General features: G+C 45.0%; 1 protein-coding gene and 1 pseudogene across 1 annotated transcript; both read left to right on the forward strand.

Moving 5' to 3' along the window:
- The first annotated feature begins 657 nt into the window (after positions 1–657).
- Positions 658–4,220, forward strand: LOC123107095 (phospholipase D alpha 1). The gene is made up of 4 exons (XM_044529095.1): positions 658–797; positions 1,310–2,310; positions 2,407–3,305; positions 3,419–4,220. Exons 1-4 carry the CDS (start codon positions 672–674, stop codon positions 3,871–3,873), a joined length of 2,481 nt encoding a protein of 826 aa, XP_044385030.1. The 5' UTR covers positions 658–671; the 3' UTR covers positions 3,874–4,220.
- A 1,652-nt stretch (positions 4,221–5,872) lies between these two features.
- Positions 5,873–19,082, forward strand: LOC123101363 (uncharacterized; annotated as a pseudogene).
- Positions 19,083–21,452: the final 2,370 nt, after the last annotated feature.

Below are 21,452 nucleotides of genomic sequence, written 5' to 3' on the forward strand. Positions count from 1 at the left end.
TTGTACGCTCCATCCTCTAGGCTTGTTACAACATCTCATTCCTTGGGCCAGCTAACTCCACACGTCCAGCTAATTAAGTTCAGTTCTTAAAAGAGATTTACAATGCCATACCGTGAGAGTTGGCAAGGATGTGGGAAGACGAGCTCGATGATCATATAAAACTCCACCTAGACACCCACCCTCGGTCTATAGATCATCAAACGGGGTGAAAAACCTATTGACACTCAGTCGCAAACAAGAAAAAGTATTGACACTAACTCATCAAGATGCAATGCCTAATGTTTCTTGGATGGCTTGAACTTTAAGCAATTAAGCATGGGCTTTCCACACCAACAGCAATGCCTAGGAATTTAGGGGAATGCCATTTCCTCCACGCTCCATGGTCGTGTGTACGGTTAGAGATTAGGCGAGCCGGATAGTAATCATCACATGGATGGCCAAAACCGGTGGGGAATTTTGGTGTGCTGGCTCTGCCCTCTCCCCCCCTGAAGAACGCAAGCAGCGGTGCGTCGTGGTGGAAAGGGACGTGAACCGAGTGCCACCTTGGAGCCTTGAGGCCTGGGCAAGCCGGTGTGTGAACTTGTCGTCTTGGCGGCCGGACTCCTGTATAAAGAGGTCCGTCCGCGCGCGGTGCGGGAAGACGACCGGCAGCAGCAAGGACGACGGCAGGCATGGGCTCTAAGGACGGACACCCCGCCACCGCCGCCGCCGACGCCGTGTACCTCCACGGCGTCCTGGAGGTGACGGTGTTCGAGGCCGACCACCTCCACAACGCCATCCATGGCCAGATCATCAAGGTAAATAACGATCGTTACATGTATGCAAAAATGGCTGGTCCTCGCTTCACTTGTTCTTCTGCTGTTCTCGCCACGCTTCCTCCGTCCAGCTCCAGTTCCGTTGTTCGGCCTGAATGCCATTCACCTTTCCGCCATGAGCGGTAGTAGAAGCTTCCGATCGCCCGAACCAGCTAGTGGCGCCGTAGCCTTTGCTTTGGCGCCCATGGTTGCTTGTGAGCCAATGGTTTGGACGTCAAGGATACTCTCCTTCCTTTCTCGACTTTGACATCACCTACCACCACTAGCTCGCCGCTGCGCCGCTCATGTCAGGCTCCGCGGCGTGCTTAATTACTTACTTGTCGAGGTAAAAATGAACGTAAAATAAGAAGACGATATATGGCGATGAGATACTACGTTCAAGCAGACACAGCAAAAGTGTAGCATTTCCCTTCTTGGTGTGCACGCCATGGAGTACTCGTGCGGTGTGAATGTAATGGTGCCACGTGGTTTAATCCGGTGACGAACTCGAGCAGGCGACGGAGAAGCTGGAGCAGTCGCTGGGCGTGCACTGCCTCCAGCGGAGCAGCCTGTACGTGGACGTCGACGTCGGCGCGGCGCGGGTGGCGCGGACCTGCGAGGTGGAGCCCCACGCCAACGGCCCGGTCTGGAACCAGTCCTTCCGCCTGCACTGCGCCTACCCTGCCGCCGCCATCACCTTCACCGTCAAGAGCCAGCACCTCATCGGCGCCGGCGTCCTCGGCCACGGCTCCGTGCCCACGGCCAGCGTCGCCGCGGGGGAGCCCCTCGAGCTCTGGGTCGGCCTCCGCGGCGGCGAGCGCGCGCACGGGACGCACACCCCGAGGCTCCGCGTCCGGCTGCGCTTCCTGGACGTCGAGCGCGACCCGTGCTGGGACGCCGGCATTCGGCTGCCCGGCTTCGCGGGGGTCACGCCGGCCTTCTTCCCGGAGCGGACCAACTGCGGCGTCACGCTGTACCAGAACTCGCACCTGTCCAACGGGTTCGACCCGTCGGTCCGCCTCGACGGCGGCCGGCCGTACCGCCCGGCGCGGCTGTGGGAGGACCTGTACGTGGCCATCCGCGACGCGCGCCACTTCGTGTACGTCGCCGGGTGGTCGGTGAACACGGCGATCACGCTGGTGCGCGACGCGAGCCGGATGATCCCCGGCGCGGAGGGCGTCACGCTGGGCGAGCTCCTCAAGCGGAAGGCCGACGAGGGGGTGGCGGTGCTGGTGATGCCGTGGCAGGACAAGACGTCCGTCCCGTTCCTCGGCAATACCGGCGTGATGAAGACGCACGACGAGCAGACCCGGGCCTTCTTCCATGGCACCAGCGTGCGGTGCTTCCTCTGCCCGCGCGACGCCGACACCGCGCTCACCCTGGTGCAGAGCATCGAGATCAGCACCGAGTTCACGCACCACCAGAAGACGGTCACCCTCGACGCCGCCACGCCGGGCAGCGCCGACGCCCGCCACGTCGTTAGCTTCATCGGCGGCATAGACCTCTGCGACGGCAGGTGATCTTGGCAGCACAGACTTCAACTTTCCTCAACGCATTTTGAATCATCGTCATCAACGATTTTTATCTGACGAGATGCGAGGTGTTCGACCAGGTACGACGACGAGAACCACACCCTGTTCCGGGAGCTCGACACGACCTACTCCCGCGACTTCATGCAGAACAACTTCCGGCACGCCTCCCTGCGGCACGGCGGGCCGAGGGAGCCATGGCACGACGTGCACTGCAGGCTCGAGGGCCCGGCGGCGTGGGACGTGCTCGCCAACTTCGAGCAGCGGTGGAAGAAGCAGGCGCCGCGGAGGATACGGGGCTGCCTGCTCGACCTGAGCCCGGCGACGTTCCCCGACCCCTACACCTTCGACAGCGACGGCGGCACCGGCTCGTGGAACGTGCAGGTGCTCCGGTCCGTCGACGACGCGTCGGTGGTCGGATTCCCCACCGACCCGGCCGGGGCGGCCGCGATGGGGCTGACGAGCGGCAAGGACCTCACGATCGACCAGAGCATACAGACCGGCTACGTCGAGGCCATCCGCCGCGCGCGGCGGTTCATCTACATCGAGAACCAGTACTTCCTCGGCGGGTGCGCGTCGTGGGCGGAGGACCGGGACTCCGGCTGCCTGAACCTGGTGCCCGTGGAGATCGCGCTCAAGGTCGCCGCCAAGATCCGGCGCGGCGAGCGGTTCGCCGTGTACGTGGTGACCCCGATGTGGCCCGAGGGGGAGCCGGCGAGCGACTCCATCCAGGCCATCGTGCGGTGGAACCGGCTGACCGTGGAGATGATGTACGGCATCGTGATGCAGGCGATCGACGACGCCGGGTTGCGCGGCCACGCGCACCCCTGCGACTACCTCAACTTCTTCTGCCTCGGGAACCGGGAGGCGCGGCGCCCCGGGGAGTACGTGCCGCCAGCGAAGCCGGAGAAGGGCACGGACTACTGGCGCGCGCAGGCGAGCCGCCGCTCTCCCATCTACGTCCACGCCAAGCTCATGATCGGTGCGCTCGCTTCGACCTTGATTAATTTCATAATGCGTCACGCCATGCATGTCGCCATTTGCGAGCTCTCGGCGTCTCACTCTCACCTTGTCCGACTCCGACCTGCTGTGCAGTGGATGACGAGTACGTGATCGTGGGGTCGGCGAACCTGAACGAGCGGTCGCTGGCGGGCAACCGGGACAGCGAGATCGCGCAGGGGAGCTACCAGCCGGCGCACCTGAACGGGCCGGGCGGCGGGCGCGCCCGGGGGCTCGTGCACGGGTTCCGGATGTCGCTGTGGCACGAGCACTTCATGAGCCACACGGGCGCCGGCGCCGGCGAGGGCGTGTTCCTGGAGCCCGAGAGCGCGGAGTGCGTGCGCGCGGTGCGGCGCGCGGCGGAGGCGCTGTGGGACGCGTACACGCGGGACAGGGTGGAGGACCTGGGAGGGCACCTGCTGCCGTTCCCGATCAGCGTGTCGGAGTTCGGGGAGGTGGCCGACCTGACGGCCGACGGCTGCTTCCCGGACACCAGGGCGCCGGTCAAGGGGAGGAAGTCGGCCACCCTTCCGGCCATCCTGACCACTTGAGTCCGTTCTTCTGTCACGTGAGGAGTACGTAAAGACGAACCTTATTCATATATTCATATGATTGACTGGCACTCCCTCCGCTCCCCCAAAAAATTGACAACTTTCATTTATTTTGGGACGGAAGGAGTCTGAAGTAGCAATGCCACAAAAGAGAGTAAGCAAGCGTATAAAGGGACCTGATGAGCTCTATAAAAAGTGAAATCCAGTTTGAATTTTCCAAGCGCACTTTGTTGTGTCGCTGAGTAGACGCACTACGTGGCTAAATTATTGTACTACCAAAAAAGAGTCGTCTCATGAGATCATCGGGTGTGAATTTATTGTGAGTAAATTGCATAAAACCATCATGTTGAGGGATAGGTTTGCAAAAAACACTAGGATATAGAATCATTGCAGAAAGCACCACGTCTAGTGTAATTGTTTTGCAAACACCACTGATCAGCGGATCGGGCCGTGTTAAGTGAGTTTATGACAGGTCGGGCCCATTTTTCGCCTACGTGGCACTCCAGGCCATCCCGACAGCCGGCAGACGGCGTTAGACGGCGCCGTTAGGGCTCGTCTTTAGTCATCCACTCCCGCATCCGTCTCTTTTCCCCCTCCTCCTCGCTCCCGCCGCCGTCGCCCTCCCCCGTTCTTCTTCCCCCTCCTCCTCGCTCCCGCCGTCGTCGCCCTCCCCCATTCTTCTTCCCCCTCCTCCTCGCTCCCGCTGCCGTCGTCCTCCCCCATTGTTGTCGTCGCCATTCCATAGAAACACAGAGATGCGCAGTCCGGCAAAAGGTGGAGATGCTGGTGGCGGCGCTTCGCCCGGCAGCGCCGCACGCACAGTACGTAGTGGAGGAGGACCCGTAGTGGATCTAGGCGAGCTGTGCGCGAGCTCGAACCCTAGCAAGCCGTCGGAGGAAGAGGAGGAGGACCCGCGGTATTCGATGGAATACAGGGCGGCCAGAGCATTCGCCGCGACGGTGAAGGCCAATCCGACAGGAAGCCAGCACATCGCGTCATCCTTCGGCGGTGTATAGTGAGATCCACTTTTCTTTGCTCTTCCCTTCCCGTTCTCCATTCCATTGCGTTGCCAGGGTACTCCTAGGGTTAGGGTTCATATTGTTCTATCCTATCAGATGCAGTACAAGTGTCAAATGCTGTGATTTTGTTGTCATGTGCCCTAGGACATTATTTAGATTAGTTCAGATTATGTGCTTTGTTTGTCCTGTGCCCTAGGGTTGACATTTTTAGATTAGTTCTGATGTTGTGCTTTGTTTGTCCTGTGCCCTAGGGTTTACATTTGGTTATTAGTTTTATTAGTGTTTCATTAGTGCTTTATAATTGGTTAATTGAGTTGTCCTGTTATCTGCTTTATTTGCTTTATTTGTTTGTCTTGTCATGTGCACTAACATGAGTTGTTTCATTAGTGTTAATCAGTTTTAATTAAGCACTTATACTGCTATGTATTTTATATTATTTGCAGTCTGGATGATGAGGTTTGGGAATTGAAGATGCATTTCCATGACGGAGACAACATTGAGAGATCTATGATGGTGTCAGACATAACATTTTACAACCTAGTAGCACTGATAGAAACAGAAGGTTATGGATTTAAAGATTACATGTACTATGTCAGGGATCCTGGGCTAGGGATAGAAGGAATGGAAGAAATAGATGATGATGACAAGCTTGAGGAAATTCTAGACAACATAGCATTGCAAAATCAGAAGATATTGAATGTGACAGTTGTTAGGGCCAGTTCTCCCAATGCTGCAAGTATAAACACCAGCTCCAATGTTATTGAGCAGCAAATCCCTCTAGAAGAAATTGGAGAGCCCAAACTGTATCAGATAGATGAAGAAGGAGTGATGTTCAGTGCACCAGATGTGCATGTAGCGGCAGCAAGTTCAGAAGCAGCATAAGTGGAGCCAATGCCCATACAGTTTCAAACACAGCACAGCACCTTGCTTTAGGTTATGTACAAGTGGAAGAAAATCATGTATACAATTCAGAGGAGCAAATGGAAATTGAAAAGGTTATGGAGGAGACAAGGAGGAAGGAAATTGAAATGTTTAGGAAGAATACGAAAAATAAAGAGAAGGTCACTTCTGTGAAGAGAAAAGCTGCAGTGATGGATAATGAGGAGGATAGTGATGATGATGATTTGAAAGAATATGGTGATATCCTTGCTAGGCTTGAGGAGATGAAAAGACAGAGGGAAGATCCACTCCTTCATTTTAAAGGGGACACAGATGTTGAGGAAATGTATGAGACAGAGGAGGAGGATGCACTATATGAGCCTGAAAGTGAAGAAGAGGATGAAGAGAGTACTCTGGAGGAAGAGAGTAATTTGGAGCAGGTAGGGCAAGATGGACAGAAGAAGAAAAAGGAGAATAAACACAGAAAAGGCCCAACAAGCAGATCACATGCAAGTGTAGAGGAGTTGTTTGAGGAGGACTGGATACCATCTTCTGATGAAGACAAGAAACCAATGGACTTGGGTGTGGAAGATGATGATGGTGCAGAGGCATTGACATATGTTTTGCCCAATGGCAGGAAAAGCAAAGCTAAGAAGATGAAGAAAAGGTTATGGTATGATGAGAAGAGAGCTCACCCAGCTGAGGAATTTGTGAAGCATCTTTGCTTCATTGATGTGTACCAGTTCAGAAATGCACTTCAAACAATGCACATTGCATAGAACAGGAACTATGAGTACCATAGAAATTGCAGTGACAGGGTTATAGCATAATGCATAGATGAGACATGCCCTTTTTATATAGTAGCTTCTCAGATTGCAAATGAGAAGACTTTTACCATAAGGGAGCAGTATGTAGTGCACACTTGTCCTTCTGTGTCAGAGAACACAAAAGTTACTGCTAAGTGGGTTGCAAAGTTTTGTGAGGAAGCAATCAGAAATGACCCATGCACAACAATCACTACTATAATTAACACTGCAAAGAGCAAGTATGGAGTGGAAATATCAACCCACATGGCATACAGGGCTAAGAAGGCAGCAAAGAATGTTGTGTTAGGAGATCAGAAGGCCCAGTACACCAGGATTAGGGATTATTTGCAGGTTGTGCTAGATACTAATCCAGGTTAAAGGTGTATAGTGACAACAAGACATTTGAGGGAGCATCCAAGCACAAACCCTAGGTTTCATGCATTATTCTATTGCCTAAATGGATGCAAAGAAGGGTTTCTCAGTGGATGCAGACCATTCATAGGTAATTCCTTGGTATTTAATGTGTGTTTTCAAATAGTTTGCCTAATGTGTTAACTTGTTATAGATCTGGATGGATGCTTCATAAAGCTCACTATTGGTCAACAGATCCTTGCTGCTACTGGAAGAGATGGGAACAATAATATATTTCTCATTGCTTTTGGAATTGTTGATAAGGAGGACACAGATTCCTGGACTTGGTTTTTGTATCAGCTGAAGGTAGCACTAGGTGGCCAATCTGGGAAGTTTGGCAACTACACAATAATTTCTGATAGGCAGAAGGTAACGAAATCCACTTGTGCTAGCTTTCATTTAGTTCTTTCTAGTAGTTACTTGCATTTAGGTGTAGCTACTTGATACGTCTCCGTCGTATCTACTTTTCCAAACACTTTTGCCCTTGTTTTGGACTCTAACTTGTATGATTTGAATGGAACTAACCCAGACTGACGCTGTTTTCAGCAGAATTGCCATGGTGTTATTTTATGTGCAGAAAACAAATATGCTCGGAATGACCTGAAACTCCACGGAACATCTTAGAAAAAACAATAAAAAATCCTTGCCAAAGATGAAGACTAGGGGGCCCACATCCTGTCCACGAGGGTGGGGGCGCCCCCCCCTCTAAGGCGCGCCCCCCTACCTCGTGGGCCCCTTGGATGCCCTCCGATGCCAACTCCAACTCTATATATTCGCTTTCGGAGAGAAGAAATCATCACGTTTTACGATACAGAGCCGCCGCCAAGCCCTAAAACCTCTCAGGAGGGCTGATCTGGAGTCCGTTCGGGGCTCCGGAGAGGAGGATTCGTCGCCGTCGTCATCATCAACCATCCTCCATCACCAATTTCATGATGCTCATTGCCGTGCGTGAGTAATTCCATCGTAGGCTTGCTAGACGGTGATGGGTTGGATGAGATTTATCATGTAATCGAGTTAGTTTTGTTAGGGTTTGATCCCTAGTATCCACTATGTTCTGAGATTGATGTTGCTATGACTTTGCTATGCTTAATGCTTGTCACTAGGGACTGAGTGCCATGATTTCAGATCTGAACCTATTATGTTTTCATGAATATATGTGAGTTCTTGATCCTATCTTGCAAGTCTATAGTCACCTACTATGTGTTATGATCCGGCAACCCCGAAGTGACAATAATCGGGACCACTCCCGGTGATGACCATAGTTTGAGGAGTTCATGTATTCACTATGTGCTAATGCTTTGTTCCGGTTCCCTATTAAAAGGAGGCCTTAATATCCCTTAGTTTCCAATAGGACCCCGCTGCCACAGGGAGGGTAGGGCAGAAGATGTCATGCAAGTTCTTTTCCATAAGCACGTATGACTATATACGGAATACATGCCTACATTACATTGATGAATTGGAGCTAGTTCTGTGTCACCCTATGTTATGACTGTTACATGATGAACCGCATCCGGCATAATTATCCATCACTGATCCGGTGCCTACGAGTTTTCCATATACTGGTTCTCGCTTATTTACTTTCCCGTTGCTACTGTTACAATCACTACAAAATACCAAAAACATTACTTTTGCTGTCTTTACTTTTTTTGCCGCTATCACCACTATCATATTACTTTTCTACTAAACACTTTGCTGCAGATACTAAGTTTCCAGGTGTGGTTGAATTGACAACTCAGCTGCTAATACTTGAGAATATTCTTTGGCTCCCCTTATGTCGAATCAATAAATTTGGGTTGAATACTCTACCCTCGAAAGTTGTTGTGATCCCCTAGACTTGTGGGTTATCAAGACTAATTTCTGGCGCCGTTGCTGGAGAGCATAGCTCTATTCTTCGAGTCACTTGGGATTTATATCTGCTGGACACTATGAAGAACTTGAAAGACGCTAAGACAACAATTTATCCCTCAACTACGAGGGGAGGTAAGGAACTACCATCTAGCTCTGCACTTGATTCACCTTCTGTTATGAGTAAGCTAGCGACACCTAAACCTGCTTCTCCTATTCGTTCCGATATGTCGCATGTTATTGATGATGCCACTTCTGCTATGCATGATACTTATGATGAAACTGCTTCTATGCCTGATACTACGGTGCCCCTTGGTGAATTTTTTGATGAACAAACTGCTAGGGCTAGAGAAAAAGAAATTATTGAATCTGAATACGATGATGATAGTGATGATGAAAATATGCATGTTATCCCTGAGGGTTATCTTTTTGATATGGAATCTTCTGTCGCTATTTTAGCTTGCAGGGATAGATATGAGCTTAAGAGGTTATTAGTTAAATGGAACAAAGAATCACTTAGAGATAAAATGAAACCCGACCCTGCTTTTGCTACTTCACCTATATGTGTTCCTGATAAGGATTATGAATTCTCTATTGATCCTGATATAATTACTTTGGTTGAATCTGATTCGTTTTATGGCTATGAATCTGAAACTGTTGTGGCACATATTACTAAGTTAAATGATATAGCCGCCCTATTTACTAATGATGAGAGATCGCGTTACTTTTATATACTCAAAATATTTCCGTTCTCATTAAAGGGTGATGCTAAGATATGGTTTAATTCTCTTGATCCTGGTTGTGTGCGTAGTCCCCAGGATATGATTTATTACTTCTCTGCTAAATATTTCCCTGCTCATAAGAAACAAGCTGCTTTGAGGGAAATATACAACTTCGTGCAAATTAAAGGAGAGAGTCTCCCACAAGTTTGGGGGAGGCTTCTCAAGTTACTTAATGCTTTGCCTGATCATCCTCTTAAGAAACCTGAAATACTTGATATCTTTTATAATGGACTAACTGATGCTTCCAGAGATTACCTGGATAGTTGTGTTGGTTCTCTTTTCAGGGAAAGAACACCGGATGAAGCTGAAATTCTATTGAATAATATGTTGACAAATGAAAATAATTGGGCACCTCCTGAGCCAGCTCCTGCTCCAATTACTGAGTCTATTCCTAAACCAACTCCGAAGAAGAGAGGTGTTCTATTCCTCAGTCCCGAAGATATGCAAGAGGCAAAGAAATCTATGAAAGAAAAAGGTATTAAAGCTGAAGATGTTAAGAATTTACCTCCTATTGAAGAAATACATGGTCTTAATATACCGCCTGTTGAAGAAACATATGATCTCAATTCTTTATTTATTGAAGAACCTTCTGATCCCGATATCCCGACACAGGCAGTAGAGGTAAATTCTCTCTGTAGATATGATAAAGTTGAAGTCCCTCCTGCTAAAATTGATTGTCAGTGCTTGGATGAGTTTGATAACTTTATGTTTAAGCAAGACGACTTCAATGCTTATTTTGGTAGACAATTAAAAGAAAATGCTTATATGATTAGACGCTTGGGTGATTATATGGCTAATATTAAAGGTGAACTTAAACTTGTTAGCAAACATGCTTCTATGGTTACCACTCAAGTAGAACAAGTACTTAAGGCTCAAAAAGAAGTGCTTGATGAAATGAATAGTAAGAAAAATGATTATGTTGTTAGAGTGGCTACTAAAACTGGTAGAATGACTCGGGAACCTTTGTATCCTGAAGGCCACCCTAAGAGAATCGAGCAAGATTCTCAAAGAAATAATATTGATGTTCCTAGTTCTTCTAAAAAGAAGAAGAAGAAAAATGATAGAACTGTGCAAACTTCTAGTGAACCTATTGCTGAACCACCTGATAATCCAAATGATATCTCTATGTCTGATGCTGAAACACAATCTGGTAATGAACATGAACCTAATGAAAATATTAATGATGATGTTCATGATGATGCTCAACCTAGTAATGATAATGATGTAGAAATTTAACCTGTTGTTGATCTTGATAACCCACAATCAAAGAATCAACGTTATGATAAAAGAGACTTTGTTGCTAGGAAACATGGTAAAGAAAGGAAACCTTGGGTTCAGAAACCCATGCCTTTTCCTATGAAACCATCCAAGAAAAAGGATGATGAGGATTTTGAGCGCTTTGCTGAAATGATTAGGCCTATCTTTTTGCGTATGCAATTAATTGATGTGCTCAAAATAAATCCTTATGCTAAATATATGAAGGATATCATTACTAATAAAAGGAAGATACCGGAAGCTGAAATTTTCACCATGCTTGCTAATTATACTTTTAAGGATGGAATACCAAAGAAACTTGGAGACCCCGGAGTACCTACTATACCTTGCTCCATTAAAAGAAATTATATTTAAATTGCTTTATGTGATCTTGGAGCCGGTGTTAGTGTTATGCCTCTCTCTTTATATCGTAGACTTGACTTGAATAAGCTGACACCTAGTGAAATATCTTTGCAAATGGCTGATAAATCAACTGCTATACCTGTCGGTATCTGTGAGGATGTGCCTGTTGTGGTTGCAAACGTTACTATTTTAATGGACTTTGTTATTCTTGATATTCCCGAGGATGATAGTATGTCTATTATTCTTGGAAGACCTTTTCTTAATACTGCAGGGGCTGTTATTGATTGCAACAAAAGCAATGTCACTTTTCATGTTAATGGTAATGAGCATACGGTACACTTTCCGAGGAAACAACCTCAAGTTCATAGTATCAACTCCATTGGAAAAATTCCATCGATTATAATTGGAGGTTTTGAATTTCCTCTTCCTTCTGTCAAAAAGAAATATGATATAGTTATTATTGGGGATGTGCATATCCCCGTTGAGGTAACTTAGTGTTATTCGAAATTTCTCCGGTTTCATGATTATCGGAATGAGTTTGTTAACAAGACTTGATCAACCTTGTTAGTGGATTCTTTTTTATGAGCATGAGATGGATGAAACTAGAAGCACAAACTTCTGTACCCTCTCTATATTTTCTGTTAATTAGTAGAAATAAAGTAAAAATAGTATTTTCTGTCTGTTTCCTGACTTATCCGTGCAATATAAAAATATCCCAAAAATAAAAGTCCTCAGAATGCCATGCCAATTTAATATGATTTTTTCGGGAATATTTGAGTATTTATTGTGCAAAAATTACCGCGGGAGGAGCTGCCACCTGGCCACGAGGGTGGTGGGCGCCCCCCCCCCTAGGGTGTGCCCCTGCCTCGTGGGCCCACGGTGGCCCTCCTCCACTTATCCCAGCACCCATCTTCTTCCTCTGTCTCACACAAACCCGAAAAACCAACTCAAGCACGAGTTACAGCCACTTTTGCTGTGATTTTCGATCTCCTTGCTCAAAGCACCTCTCGCAAAACTGCTTGGGGAGATTGTTCCTTGGTATGTGACTCCTCCATTGGTCCAGTTAGTTTTTGCTCTAGTGCTTTATTCTTTGCAAATTTGTGCTGCATAAGTGACCATGTTCTTGAGCTTGCATGTCAAATTTATATGGTTCCAAGTAGTCCTAATGCTTGATATAGGCTCTAGGCACTTGTAGGAGTAGTTGCTATCAGTTTTATTGAAGTTGGTTCACTTTTGTTTAAAGTTACTAAAAATTTCATATTATTTCAGAAAAATAATGAGGAGACTTTTGAGGGGTTCATCGAGCCGAAGCTCAAAGGATAAACAAAATGAAGAAGCTCAGAGGCCCAAATATAATTTGCCTCGTACCGCGGAGATCCGGCCGTGTGAATGGCCTTCTGATAATTTCTTGAGAGAGACCGGGATTTATGAGGATTACTATTCATTGATTAAGAATGCTGGCCTCACCGACTTCGTCCGCGACCAACGTCCACAGTATCTCTTACTCACAAATACTTTTGTGCAAAACTTCTACTTTTTCCCTAAAGAGTCACCTCCTTCAGTAGAGTTTCATTTATATGACGTTGTGAAGAAAATGCCATTGTTTGAATTTTGCGCAGTCTGCAACATACCTCCTGATGGTATCTTAGAGGAACCACCTCGAAAAGAGTTGGAACCATTTATTAACCTTATCTCTGCGGGAGAAACCAGGAAGTTTTTTGATGCAAAAATCACTAGCATACATTTTCCTGTGTTACGCTATTTTGCTTTATTTGCTAGTCGATGCTTGATTGGTCATGGGAACTGTGGGAACCTTAGTGTTCCTGATATTATTATTCTGTTCCATGGTTTATACCGTGACAACACTGTCAGTATGGCCGGAATTATTGCTAGGCGGTTGAGTCTGAACCGTACTAAAAGCCCCATCTTTGGAGGCATTTATGCTTCTCGCCTTGCTGCACACTTTAACATAGCTATTAGGCATTATGAGAAAGAAGAAAAATTGCTGCCTAATGCTTATCTAGACTACAAGAGCATGATAGCCCATGATTTTCTTGTTAAGGACAGGAATGGAGAGCTCAAATATAAGTTATACTTTGATAAACATTATCCTGAAACTATTACGTTGCCTGCTCCTTCTTTGTTTAATTTTGTAGGACTCTATCTCGTTACGTGGGCTGCCATTCAAGCTTACAAGAATCGTGCATCAGCCCCAGAACAGGAACCACAAAATGAGCCTCCACGACAATCTGTTTATTCTTGGGATCCAGAGATGACTGTCAGCCAGTGGCAGTCAGAGTCTACTTCTTCATCACAGTATGATCCAAACTATTCTTCGTCGCAGTACGACCCCAGCTACACTTACGGGTATCCGCCAGGCTATCTCTGGCAATATACCAACTTAGGCCAAAAGCCTAAGCTTGGGGGAGTACGTATTTCTCACCGACATTACATTGATGTTCACACACACTCATTGCTAGATGTCGGTGCTCATACACTTTCACTGTAATATCCATGCTAGTTTATTTTCTTTTTCCTGCTTTCTTCTTGTGTGTTTGTTAAACCTTAAGAAAACCCAAAAAATTAGTAGTAGCTTATTTTTCTGCTGTAGTAGTAATAATTAAAAAGAAAACCCAAAAATATTTCTCGTTCTTCTTTTGCTTGTTGGGAGCTTTCCCATGTAAATAGTTTTATTTTTTTTCTTTTCTTTGGGGGCCAGTAGGAGAAGACCATAATTAAATTGTTGAAGTGGCTCTTATATGCATTATTGTTGATTTAACCAAGAGCCCATATTGCCTTGTCTTCTCCTGTTTATTGAATGCTCGCAGATTCTGATACGTCTCCAACGTATCTATAATTTTTGATTGCTCCATGCTATATTATCTACTGTTTTGGGCAATATTGGGCTTTATTTTCCACTTTTATATTATTTTTGGGACTAACCTATTAACCGGAGGCCCATCCCAGATTTGTTGTTTTATGCCTATTTCAGTGTTTTGAAGAAAAGGAATATCAGACGGAGTCGAAACGGAACGAAATCAACTGGAGAAGTTATTTTTGGAACGAAAGCCACCTGATAGACTTGGACTCCACGTCAGGAGATACGGGAGGTGCTCACGAGGGTGGGCCCCCCCCCCCAGGGCGCACCCCCTGCCTCGTGGGGCCCCCGTGGCTCCTCCGACGTACTTCTTGCACCCATATATATCGTCGTACCCTAAAACTTCCAGAACGAACAATAGATCGGGAGTTCCGCCGCCAGAAGCCTCCGTAGCCACCGAAAGCCAATCTAGACCCGTTCCGGCACCCTGCCGGAGGGGGAAATCCCTCTCCGAAGGCCATCTTCATCATCCCGGTGCTCTCCATGACGAGGAGGGAGTAGTTCTCCCTCGAGGCTGAGGGTATGTACCAGTAGCTATGTGTTTGATCTCTCTCTCTCTCTCTCGTGTTCTTGATTTGGCACGATCTTAATGTATCGCGAGCTTTGCTATTATAGTTGGATCTTATGTTTCTCCTCCCCCTCTACTCTCTTGTAATGAGTTGAGTTTCCCCTCTGGAGTTATCTTATCGGATTGAGTCTTTAAAGATTTGAGAACACTTGATGTATGTCTTGTCGTGGATATCTGTGGTGACAATGGGATATCACGTGATTCACTTGATGTATGTTTTGGTGATCAACTTGTGGGTTCCGCCCATGAACCTATGCATAGGGGTTGGCACACGTTTTCGTCGTGATTCTCCGGTAGGAACTTTGGGGCACTCTTTGAGGTCCTTTGTGTTGGTTGAATAGATGAATCTGAGATTGTGTGATGCATATCGTATAATCATACCCACGAATACTTGAGGTGACATTGGAGTATCTAGGTGACATTAGGGTTTTGGTTGATTTGTGTCTTAAGGTGTTATTCTAGTACGAACTCTAGGGCTGTTTGTGACACCTATAGGAATAGCCCAACGGATTGATTGGAAAGAATAACTTTGAGGTGGTTTTGTACCCTACCATAATCTCTTCGTTCATTCTCCGCTATTAGTGACTTTGGAGTGACTCTTTGTTGCATGTTGAGGGATAGTTTTATGATCCAATTATGTTAGTATTGTTGAGGGAACTTACACTAGCGAAAGTATGAACCCTAGGCCTTGTTTACTATCATTACAATACTGTTTACGCTCACTTTTATCATTAGTTACCTTGCTGTTTTTACATTTTCAGATTACAAAAACTATTATCTACTATCCATATACCACTTGTATCACCATCTCTTCGCCGAACTAGTGCACCTATACAATTTACCATTGTATTGGGTGTGTTGGGGACACAAGAGACTCTTTGTTATTTGGTTGCAGGGTTGCTTGAGAGAGACCATCTTCATCCTACGCCTCCTACGGGTTGATAAACCTTAGGTCATCCACTAGAGGGAAATTTGCTACTGTCCTACAAACCTCTTCACTTGGAGGCCCAACAACGCTACAAGAAGAAGGTTGTGTAGTAGACATCAAGCTCTTTGCTGGCGCCGTTGCCGGGGAGGTTAGCGCTTGAAGGTATATCTTTAGATCTTGCAATCGAGTCTTTTAGTTTCTTGTTTTATCACTAGTTTAGTTTATAAAAGAAAACTATAAAAAATGGAATTGAGTTTGTCTCTTACGCTTCACCTTTTTAATATCTTTCGTGAGTATGATGGAAAGGATAATTGTGCTCAAGTGCTAGAAGAAGAAATCTATAAAATGTTTGGCACTAAATATTTGAATGATGAGCATGATTGCAATGTTGTCAGTACGAATTCTTTGAATATCCATGATGCTAATGATGATTGCACTAGTTATGATGAAAATGCCTCCTATAAACATGTCAATTTTTGTGGAGTAGATTGGGTTTGCAAGTACACACCAAATAGGGAAGATAGATATTGCAAGAGGCATAAGTACTTAGAAACTAAATTGTTGCAAGAAGAACTAGATGAATGTGCTGAAAGATTCAATATTTTTCGTGCCCCTTGTGAACTTTGCAATGAACATGGTCATTTAAAGCTGCAATGCTATTTGTTTCATGATCAAGTCGTGTCCAAATATTGTGATAATTTGATTCCCTTGAGCATCATAAAGAGCTTAGTCTTCTTTTAGGTTATGAAGAAATGAAACGTATAACTGAGGGTATTCCAAAATTTAATCTTGATAAATTTCTTGATTTTGATCTAGAGAAGATTTATATGTATTGTGTGGTGAATTGCATTGAAAATCCTTATATTGCCAATTACATAAAGAAAATAAAACAAATAGAAGATGAAGAGAATGCTAACGAAAGGGAAGAGACTTCCCAATATCCTCCTATTATCTCTTATGATGAATCAGGTAACGAGGAGGAGCCTCCTATTCAACCAATCTCATTAATAATGAGCTCCAAAAAGAGGATTGAACCCACACACGATGTGGTAAAGAAGAACAAAAGAAAAAAAAAAGAGGTAAAAAGGTATCTCTCCCAAATAAAGTTGCCCCTATTACTATTGTGCCTCATGAAAATATAATTATGGAAGATAATGATACTTCTTATAATCTTGAAAATCTTTTTGGCACTTGCTTGGAAGAATATGATAATTGCTATACTATTGGTGCTATCCATACTATTAATGATGAGAGTGATTATGCTTATAATATGAAAAGGCCCAAGCTTGGGGATGCTATGTTTGATGAAGATGATGTTTTTGAGAATATATTTGCTGAAATTAATGTTTGTCCCAAGCTTGGGGATTCTACGCTTAATGAAGATGATATTTTTAGTATCCCAAGTTTTGATATGCAAATTTATAATGATAATAACATGCCTCCTACTTATGACAATTATTGTGATGATACATATGCTATAAAAAGTAGTGAGGATTATATTTATAAAACTTGTCATGATTATGATTACCCCTTCTCTGAACATTACTCTTTTAATGTGGAAACAATTTATAATATTCAAGTCTCTTATGATACTCCCACTATCCGGAAAGAGAAAAAATTGCTTATGTGGAGAGTAGTAAATTTTATATGCTTGTAGATCATGAAAAGAATGCTTTAGGTGCTGGTTATATTGTTTAATTCATTCATGATGCTACTGAAAATTATTATGAGGGAGGAATATATGCTTGTAGGAGTTGCAATAATATCAAGTTTCCTCTCTATGTGCTTAAAATTTTGAAGTTATGCTTGTTTTACCTTCCTATGCAAGTTGATTCTTGTTCCCATTTCAAATCAGCTTGTGTAGGTGTCAACACCAACACATTAAAGTGTTGTTAGACTACAATTATATATGTTGCTACATTGCAACGCTTATTTGTGTCGATTACCAACGCAATTGTATACGTTGTTGTAGGCCCTTGCAACGCCACCAACGACAACACATAAAAATCCGTTGGTGTAGACCATAGCAACATTTATATAGACATTCACCAACGAATCGATGCGTTGCTAAAGGGGGGTTCCTCTTGTAGTGGGCCTGCTTAAAGCCATAAACAGAGTCTTTCCCAATTGTCCACGAAGGTTTTGCCTCAGACACATTTACCAGAACTTTCAAAATGCTGGGTTTAGAGGGCCAGAATTGAAGAAATACATGGATGAAGCAAGTTACTCATACACTGAACATGGTTATAATGTTGCAAATGGATGAGTTGAAGAGAGAGTGTGAGGCAGCATGGGCTTGGCTTAGTAAAATCCCAAAGCACACTTGGGCCAGACATGCCATGGACACAAATTGCAAAATAGACTTAGTAGTTAACAACTTAAGTGAGGTTTTCAACAAGTGGGTTCTAGATGTCAGGGCTAAGCCAATAAGGACCATGGTTGATGGAATTAGAACAAAATTAATGGTCAAGTTTAATACAAATAGAACTAAAACTCGGACTGTCAGATGGGAGATTTGTCCAACATATGCGGAGAAATTGGAGGAAGTAAAGAAGTGGTCTAGAAACTGCCAATCATTGATGGCTGGCTCCAACCTTTTTCAAGTTACTAGTGAGGAGAGAACATATGTTGTCAACCTAGCACATAGGACTTGTGGTTGTAAGAAGTGGGATATGACAACAGTTCCTTGCAATCATGATGTTTCTGCTATACACAAGGCTAAGCTTCAGCCAGAGGACTTTGTTCATGATTTCTTCAAAAAACCTATGTACCTGGCAGCTTACAGTCCTATAATATATCATGTACCTGGCCCTGACATGTGGCCAAGGACAGATAGTTTGGACAATGAGGCTTCTGTTTTCAAAGAACACAAGGGCAGGGCACAGACTAAGAGGAGAAAGGGCCAATTTAAGAAGCCAGCTCCCAAAGACACTTCAAGAATGGCCTCAATTACCTGCTCCAACTGTAAAAAGGTGGGCCATAGGTAGACCAATTGTCATGATGCTCTAAAGCCTGCACTTGCTATGAGAAAGAATAAACATCAGGTAACCACTCTGCTATGAGAAAGACTAAATTTGTTGTTACTTTATTGCTTACTAATATTAAACTACTTGTTTCGTTGCAGCCAATCACCAGCTCTTACCCACCTGATAGTAGAAGCACACCAGGACCAGCAAGGACAACAGCCTCTGCTGCTGCCAGTCCAGCTCCAGCAAGGACTGCAACCTCTGCTGCTGCCACTGCTGGTGGATCATCAAGGAGGGCAACATTTGCTGCCAGTCCAGCTCCAGCAAGGAGGGCAACATCTGCTGCTGCTCCAGCTAGGAGGTAGCCAGCTGCTCCAGCTGCTCCCAAGGGTAAGGCAGCAACCAGTAAATCTTCATCATCTGCTCCCAAGAGTAAGGCACCAGCTGCTCCCAAGGGTAAGGCACCAGCAACCAGATCTTCATCAGCTGCTACAAAGGGACCAAGGTTAGCTTTCATGCCTCCAAGACCAAGTGATGGTTCCCAGAGAGTCAGGAAGCCCAACAACAGAATGGAGGATTACTTGACTGCCTCTGGTGCAGAATGGTGATAATGGTGATTTGGTTGTGTTGATGTTGTATCAAACTATGGCATTTTGGTTGTGTCGTGAAACTATGTTGTGTTGTTCTGCTACTCCAGTTATGCTACTCCAGTTATGCTACTCCAGTCATGCTACTCCAGTGTTGATGGTGATTTGGTTGTGTTGATGTTGTATCAAACTTTGAAATTCTAGTAGTCCTGTGATGCTCAACTGTTATGATCAATTTGTGTCAAACTATGGCATTCTAGTAGTACTGTTGATGCCGTGATACTCTTGATGATGTGATACTCTTGATGCTGTGATAGTCATGATGTTGTGATAGTCATGATGTTGTGATATTCTTGATGCCTACTTGATGCCTCGGCGTCGACAAAAAGCCAAAAACAACCCTAATTGATCCTAATTGAAGCCTCGACGTCGACAAAAAGCCAAAAACCCATCACTTGACCCTACTTGATGCCTCGACGTCGATAAAAAGCCAAAAACCCTAACTTGGCCTACTTGATGCCTCGGCGTCAATAAAAAACCAAAAACCCTAACTTGGCCCACTTGATGCCTCGGCGTCGATAAAAAGCGAAAACCCTAACTTGGCCTACTTGATGCCTCGGCATAGACAAAAAGCCAAAAACAACCCTAATTGACCCTACTTGAAGCCTCGGTGTCGATAAAAAGCCCAAAACCCTAACTTGGCCTACTTGATGCCTCAGCGTCGATAAAAAGCCAAAAACCCTAACGTGGCCTACTTGATGCCTCGACGTCGACAAAAAGCCTAAAACCCATCACTTGACCCTACTTGATGCCTCGGCGTCGATAAAAAGCCAAAAACCCTAACTTGGCCTACTTGATGCCTCGACATCGACAAAAAGCCAAAAACCCATCACTTGACCCTACTTGATGCCTCGGCGACGATAAAAAGCCAAAAACCCTAACTTGGCCTACTTGATGCCTCGACGTCGACAAAAAAGCCAAAAACCCATCACTTGACCCTACTTGATGCCTCGGCGTCGATAAAAAGCCGAAAACCCTAACTTGGCCTACTTGATGCCTCGGCGTCGACAAAAAGCCAAAAACAACCCTAATTGATCCTACTTGAAGCCTCGACATCGACAAAAAGCCCAAAACCCATCACTTGACCCTACTTGATGCCTCGACGTCGATAAAAAGCCAAAAACCCTAACTTGGCCTACTTGATGCCTCAACGTCGATAAAAAACCAAAAATCCTAACTTGGCCTACTTGATGCCTCGGCGTCGATAAAAAGGCAAAAACCCTAACTTGGCCTACTTGATGCCTCGGCGTCGATAAAAAGCCAAAAAACAACCCTAATTGACCCTACTTAACTCAGAATCATCAGTTGAACAGGAACATACTAAAGCAAAAATCATCATTTGCAAACAGATTACTTAAGATGACATTAACTAGCTCTAAATACCACCAAATTCATCACTAGTTCAAATTCATACATAATCATAGTTTGACATTCAGCACTAGTTCAAATAGCACCACATTCAGCACTAGTTCAGATGCAAACATCTTACTTAAGATTGCATATCCATAGTTCAGGAGTACTCATAGTTAATAGAATTTAAACTACTATCATTACAACAAATGCCAAACCACACCCTGCAAAAGGTCAGCAAATGCCAAATGATATTGCCCATTCTTCTCTTGCACTGCTTATCCATTTATGATGGCCTTGATCCTCTCCAGCTTCACATTGCTCTCTTCAACTGTCTTCTTGAGCTCATCAATGTGGATCTGCAAATTCTTCTTCTCTTTAACTAGCTTCAACTTCATGTTCCTAATGACAGTACCTTGATCAGCTGATATGTTCTTCAAAGTGTCATACGTCTCCTACAACTTGGTTGTTTCAGCATCTTTCCTTTCTATCACTGCCCTCTGCTCCTGGGCATCCATAAGTGCATTGACATCTTCAACCAACTTCTCATAACTGTCCTGGAGTTTCTTCTTCTCTTATGTCAGGTCATGAACAGTAAATGAATGCATCAGACATTCCTCATCCCTGTCCATCTTACTCTGTTCATACATAGACCACAACTTGGACAGTGCATTCTCAAGGGTAGTGGGCCAAGATGGATCAATCCATTCTACTAGTCCACAGTTTTTACCTTCCTAGAAAAAGAGTATTAACAAAATGAATTACATAACAGTGACTTGCTTACAATGATAGGCTAGATTACTTTATACTAAAATTCAGATCATGCTCTAAAGTAAACAACTACTAAGTAAACAATGCTGGTGTGCTAACCCATGAATATTCT

This window comes from Triticum aestivum, chromosome 5A, assembly GCF_018294505.1.
Source record: "Triticum aestivum cultivar Chinese Spring chromosome 5A, IWGSC CS RefSeq v2.1, whole genome shotgun sequence".
Taxonomy (NCBI): domain Eukaryota; kingdom Viridiplantae; phylum Streptophyta; class Magnoliopsida; order Poales; family Poaceae; genus Triticum; species Triticum aestivum.